The 6557-nt window shown below is 47.0% G+C and overlaps 1 protein-coding gene across 1 annotated transcript; it reads right to left on the bottom strand.

Annotated features, from left to right (window-relative positions):
* Nucleotides 1–482: 482 nt before the first annotated feature.
* LOC149309072 (homeobox protein Hox-B2-like) lies at nucleotides 483–4921 on the bottom strand. Its single transcript, XM_089531157.1, has 2 exons — nucleotides 4486–4921; nucleotides 483–2053 (listed from the first exon to the last, which is right to left on the bottom strand). Exons 1-2 carry the CDS (start codon nucleotides 4919–4921, stop codon nucleotides 1311–1313), a joined length of 1179 nt encoding a protein of 392 aa, XP_089387283.1. The 3' UTR covers nucleotides 483–1310.
* Between the last annotated feature and the right edge of the window lie 1636 nt (nucleotides 4922–6557).

Raw genomic sequence — 6557 nt, 5'->3', positions numbered from 1 at the left:
TTTCGTTCAGATTTACCCAGAATTTTGTCTCTCTTATTCAGATATTTTGGTGATCCGACTCTGCTTTCCGTGGGAAAGGAGGGAAGTGTTAAAAACGATTCCAACCCGAGAAGTCACCAGCATTTTAAAAAGGTCTCTATTTTGTTTTAAATAGGCAGAATTCACTGATAGTGATATAGTAAAATATTATTTGAAAATAGCCGGCAAATAAAATGATGGCATAATATATTCCAGTTCGGTAAATCCTTCGGCGGCGGCAACGATCCTTTCTTTTCCCTGGGAAAGATGTTTAATAGGAACAAAACCTCCGTGAGTTTTGAACGGAACACAATGGAATTAGACTTTTTAAAAAGAGAGAGAAATGCATACCAAACGGGTGTAGCATTTTAGGACTATAATGCCATTTATTTAATCTATGAAAATAATGTACAATAAATAAATTTGCATTTGACTATGAAAGCATTTAAATAAATAATCTACCTCTAAAACATTCAAGGAAGGGGCAAAACCTCCGGTATTTTTTATTATTATTTTTCCATTTTGTTTTTAAATTAAGAAATCTAAAGGTCTTGTTGGGCTTCCTGAGAAATTCACTTTATTAAAAAAAATCGCAGTTTTTTTGTCTGAAAAATTTTGGAGTTAGAATCTTGGTCCCAAAGATACTGAGAAATCCAGGCGGTTTCTTTCCTTCATCGAAGAACTATCTCCTGGTTCCAATTTTTTATATCATTAAAAGCTGGTCTCCAGAAGGCATCCACTTCCTTCTTATGGAATACAAAACAAACGGGGGTAGAAATCCCTGAATTGAATGGACACATGGATTCCTTTTAAAATGTGACAAAACACTTTAAAGGGATGGGTCCACTAAATTAAAATGAATAAAAATAAACACACAGATTTTCCCCTCTCTCTCTCTCTATGTATGTGTAGGGGAAGGAAAAGGAGGACTAGAATGGGATGGAGATAACTCTGGGTGGAAATGGCTTGGTGGGACTTGATGGACTTGTGGGTCTGTGTGTGGTTCTTGTGTGCCTTCAGGTCCTTCTCGACTTATGTCGACCCTAAAGCGAAGCTATCATGGGGGTTTCTGGGCAAGACTTGTCCACAGGAAGTTTGTCGTTGCCTTCCCTTGAGGCTGAGAGAGTGTGGCTTGCCCAAAGTCACCCAGTGAGTTTTGATGCTCAAGCGGGGGAGTGAACCCTGATCTCTAAATTGTTGTCCAGCCATCCCAGGCAAGCTCTCTGCCATTCCTAAGGATCCCTTTCAACTCATAGGAAGGCCATTGGGGGGGGGGGGGGGGCGCTTGCTGCCTACTGGAAATTCAAAGGCGGCAGGTCGAGGGTGCAGAGGGTGCTGGTGAAGAAGTCCAAGTCTTCCACGGAGAAGCTGAGGGGGCTGTCTAAGAAGCCCTGGAGGCTGGGAGAGAGCCTCCCTGGACTCTGGGGCTCGGAATCCACCGAGAAGAGGCTCAGGTCTGGAGGCAACCAAGGAGGCTTCTGGCTTTCCAGGATGGCATTGTCCGGGGAGGAAGAGGAAGAGGAGGAAGAGGAAGAGCGAGCACCAGCTGTTCCATTGGGAGCCCCCTCGGGCCCTCCTTCATCTGTGGGAGTCAAGTAACCAGAGGGGATCCTGCCAGCTGGGAAAGGAGGGCAAGGCAGCGCCAGGGGGTCCCCAAATGGGGAACGGAGGGTCTTCTCCTCCTCCTCCTCCTCTTCATCATCATCATCCTCTTCCTCCTCCTCTTCTTCCTCCTCCTCTTCCTCTTCCCCCACCATCTCTTCGCTGCCTTCGCGGTCCAAGCCGGCGTCCCCTCCGTCGGGGATTTCTTTGTGCTGGGTTTGCCGCTTGTGCTTCATGCGACGGTTCTGGAACCAGACCTTGACTTGCCTTTCCGTCAGCTCCAGCAAAGCCGCGATCTCCACCCGACGGGGCCGGCAGAGGTACTTGTTGAAGTGGAACTCCTTCTCCAGCTCCAGTAGCTGCGTGTTGGTGTAAGCCGTCCTCAGGCGCCGGGAGCCGCTCCCGCTGCTACTGTCCAGGACAGCCTGGGCGTCTTGGGGAAAAGGAGACAAACAACAATAAATAAAATAAAGTAAGCACAAGAACAACAAGGATGCAAAGCTGGGGTAAATTCAGCCAGCAGCCCTGAACTGTGGTCTCCTTTCTCTTTTTATCTGGAGGGAGGGAATGGGATGGGGATCCCTTAGAATGTTTGAGAAAACTTTGGCAAGTTTTAGAATCCAAAGATATAGTCTGTGGAATCAGTATGGAAAGAGATCTTGCAGCACCTTTGGGACTCACTGAATGAAAGAAATTGGCAGCAAGAGCTTTCCTAGACTTTAAGCATGTTTCCTCAAATCCAAACGCATCTGAGGAAGTAGACATAAGTCTCGGAAAGCTCGTGCTGCCAACTTCTTTCTGCAAGAGCTCTCTCTGCTTTGCAAAGTTTTGTGCCTCTCTGGTGCGCCTCACGGAGTGGAGATCTCTCTCTCTCACACACACACACACACACACACACACACACTGAAGCTTTCTGGTGTCCCTACAAGGAGAAGGGCAAGACAAATCTGTTTCTAAATATTTGCCAGGTGTGTACAGGGTCTGAGTTTAGAGAAGGCCTCCTAGGAAGGCAGAGGGCCCGGCTGTGTTCTCATTTTGTTTGGATGCCACCAGCTAAAGGAAGCCCAAGCGATCCAAGCATCTCCTCTTGGATTTTCAAGACAGGAGGCCAGCTTGGCCTTCTGGATCTTACCCTTAGCCTCCTCTGCTCAAGTCTCCTTCTCGGATGCCTGTTTGGAAATAAAGAGTCTGTCTCATAATAGCTAAGTGGCAAAGCCAGGCAGAAGAAGAAAGAGGAGATGATATAGGGAGGGGAGGAAGAGAAATACACAGTTGTAGGTGTCTCTAGGGTTGGCAAAGCGTGGTCAAAGTTGGGGGGGTCATCAAAAGAATGGCCACCCTTTCCTCTCGCTTTCTCCGTCCTCCTTTTAGAAATCTAAGCCCTTTCAAAGACTTTCCTGGGGTGGAGGAGGAAAAAGGGCACGGAAAATAAGGAAAGGAACCCCTTTCCTTTCTCTCATCACACCGATGTTCCTAGAGAATGGAAGACCCTCTCAGCCCAAGGACAGAAGGCTCTAAGAAACTACTTCTTTGGAAAAGGGGTGTGTGGTTGTTTCCCCCTGTTCCTCCACCCGCTCTCTACTAACCCTGAAATAAAAGCACCCCGTTTACAAAACACACCACAGAAATCTCCATTCTTCCTTGTGCAAAAATCGCCGAATTGTCTTTTCTTCCTGATTGTCCTCTGAGATGAAATAAGCCAAGCGCAAAGACAACCGCAAAAGAGTTGCGACGGAGGTGCTTTATGCGACAGGGCCAGAAATGAATGCAAGAGGACGAGGTTTATTCTTATTCTGATTAAAGGGTGATGAAAAGCAAAGAAAGAAAGAAGGGAGGCAGGAGGGAAGGAAGGAAGGAAGGAAGGAAGGAAGGAAGGAAGGAAGGAAGGAAGGAAGGAAAACCCAACCTGTCCCTTTCCAGTTGTTTATTTTGCTTAGAGCTGAGTTAGAAATGAGAACCAGGAAAGGCTCTCACCCCCTTTTTCAAGAGATAATAGGTTTCAAAGAGCAGAATTTGGGGAGGGGGCTTCTCAAATGAGAACCCTTCAGGGCTCTCACCCCTTTTCTCAATAGGTTTTTAAATAGAAGAATTAGGGGAAGGGGATCCCCAAAGGAGTGCCATGAAAAGCTCTCCCCCCGCCCCTTCTCAGGAGTTAGTAGGTTTTAAAGAGCACAATTTGGAGAGGGGGATTCCCAAGTAAGGGCCATTCAAGGCTCTCGCCCTCTTTCTCAGGAGTGAGTAGGTTTTAAATAGGATTTAGGGAGGCGGCTTCCCAAAGAAGAGCCATTCAAGACTCTCAGCCCCTTTCTCGGGAGATTTTAAACAGCAGAATTTGGGGAGGGGATCCCCAAATGAGAGCCATGAAAGGCTCTCTCGCCCTCTTCCTCAGAAGGTAGTAGCTTTGAAAGAGCAGAATTTGAGGAAATTGAGAGCCCTTCAAGATTCTCTCCCTCCTTTCTCAGGAATAAATAGGTTTGAAAGAGCAAAATTTGGGGAGGGGGTCCCCAAGTGAGACCCATTCGAGCCCCCCCCCCTTTTCTCAAGAGTGAGTAGCTTTGAAAGAGCAAAATTGGGGAAACTGAGAGCCCTTCAAGGCTCTCACTCTCAGGAGCAAGTCGGTTTGAAAGAAAAGAATTTGGGGGAACTAGGAACCCTTCAAGGCTCTCTTCCTCCTTTCTTAGGACTAAGTAGGTTTGAAAGAGCAGAATTTGAGAGGAGGGTCCCCAAGTGAGACCCATTCGAGGCTTTCAAACCCCCTCCTTTTTTTTGTCAAGAGTTAGTGGGTTTGAAAGAGCAGAATTTGGGGAAACTGAAAGTGGGCTCCCCTCCCCCCCCCCGTTTCCATCCCATGAATGCCATACAGACCTGCAGGAGAACCTGCGTTGGATCCCGGCAGGGAGGCAGGGAAGGCGACGGGGGAAGCGGAGGCCGGGGCCGGGCTGCCTTTCTTGGAGCCTTTCTTCTCCTTCATCCAAGGGAACTCTCCGGCCAGGGTCGAGGCCGGGGGCTGGGGCTGGGGGGGCCCGGTTCTCTGGGCCGGGCCATGCCTCCGTCTCTTTTGGCTCCTGGGCACAGGCTGGCTGCTGCTGTTGCTGCTGTTGCTGTTGCTGTTGCTGCTGGAGGAGGAACGAGGATCCGAGCCGAGAAGGCTTTGCTCCGAAGGAGGAGGAATTAACGTCGGGGGCTCCTTGATTGATGAAGTTTGAAATGTCTCCAGGACAGCGGGAAGGGACGTCAGACACTCCGCTAGCGAGGGCTGGCTGTTGATGAAGCCGATCTCCCTCTCAAATTCAAAATTCATGGCTTTTTCCAGGGGGGCCCAGTGCAGAAAGGGAGGGAGGGGGATGAATGAATGAATGAATGAATGGGGGGGAGGAAGAGAGAGAAATGCGGGTGGGTGGGTGGGGAAGGCAGGCAGGCCGGCTTGATCCTGAAGGCCCTTCCAATATTTTATGTCGCCTGAGCATTAATATTATCTTTGCCGTCTCCTCCCTTCTCCCCCCCCCCCCCCGCAATAAAATAAAATAAAACTCTTATTTTGCAGATAATGCAAGCGTATGGGGACCTTGCTCTATTAAAGTGACGTGCGGGGATAAACTGCAGACAATTCCTGGCCACGTGGCCTGGCTGGCCCAATCGCAGGGCCAGTCTGGTTGGAAACAGGAGGTTTGTTTTTCAGGGAATGAAATAATAATAATAATAATAATAATAATAATAATAATGGCAGTAGTAGTAGCTTTTGGAGAACCCTGGTAAATATAGTGTTCTCTTGCTTACATAGGCTGGGCTCTAAGGAAAATGGGAAGGAAAGGCTGAGCAAGGAGGTAGGATGGTGATGGTTGGATGGATGGAGTTTGCCTTGTTCACTTCTCTCTCGTGGGGACTGAAAGGCTGATCTTAGCCTCAGTTCCCAGGAGGGAGCAACTGGGACAGAAGGAAACCCAGTTCCTGTCCCAAAGGACAAGAGACAACTGAAGAGGACATCTCCCAGGTAGAAGCAAAGAACTTCAGGTTGACAACCAACCCTACTTGAAACCTAAGGGGGAAAAACACCAAAGGGAGCAGCTAGCTTGAACCTATTTGGATCTGAAGGTTGTTATTTTGCTTTATTTATTGCATGCAGGTCAGTATGAAAAAGGCATTGCAAAAAAACAAAAACAAAAAAAAACAAAACTCAACAACAACAACTTTTGTTATGAGTTGCCCTATTCTAGACCTTTTTGTGATCAGCTGAAGTGACCAAAATCATTTGAACAACAAGTCTTGAGGCGACTCACCAAAGCTCAGGTTTTCTTTTAAGGTTTTCCTTAGAAGTATTAGAAGAAAAATATGTAGTAGCATCTCCACACACACATGGGAAGAACATTGGGGAGGGGGTCATCAAACCGATTTTACATGTTCATTTTATGCTATAGGTTCATAAGAGGTATTCAAGAATGTTTCCAGGCCTTTAAAAAAAGTTCTACACAGAGTGAGAGAGAGAGCAAAGAGTGAGGGGGAGAGAGGGAAAGCCAGAGAGAAGCCATCAATCTTTTCTCACCAAAGACTTCTGACAGGCCTGCCTTTGCTAACATCCTAAAGAATTTGGAGGTTCCTCAGAATTCCTAAGAGAAGTTCCTTTTTTCCCCTTCAGAGATTGGGAAGCAAAAGTACAAAATACAACCTTTGGGAGGAGAAAAACCAAGAGAAAGGGAAATAAAAACAAATAAAAAAAGAAATTCTAAAAATCTAGGATGCTTTTTCCGAGGCTCCATTTATCCCACAAACCTACTAAAAGACATAAGGAAGGGCTGGGGACATTCACTTAGAAACTTTTCTGAGTTGGAACATTCGTGTGGGTGGCATTGAATAAAAATCCTACATCTGTAGAGGACAGATGCTTTGGAAGTGGAAAGAAATTGTTCTCAAAGTCCACGTAGATTCAAGTGTAATATTGT

This window comes from Sceloporus occidentalis, unplaced genomic scaffold (genome assembly GCF_023333645.1).
Source record: "Sceloporus occidentalis isolate IW3139 unplaced genomic scaffold, rSceOcc1.0.p SCAF_7, whole genome shotgun sequence".
NCBI classification, from domain to species: Eukaryota; Metazoa; Chordata; class Lepidosauria; order Squamata; family Phrynosomatidae; genus Sceloporus; species Sceloporus occidentalis.
This window is presented reverse-complemented; position numbering and strand designations above follow the sequence as displayed.

Coding starts and splice junctions, on each gene's coding strand:
- LOC149309072 (XM_089531157.1), bottom strand. CDS start 4,921: ATGAATTTTGAATTTGAGAGGGAGATCGGCTTCATCAACAGCCAGCCC. Junction 2,054..4,485: donor CAACGCAGGTTCTCCTGCAG/GTCTGTATGGCA, acceptor CTTTTCCCCAAG/ACGCCCAGGCTGTCCTGGAC.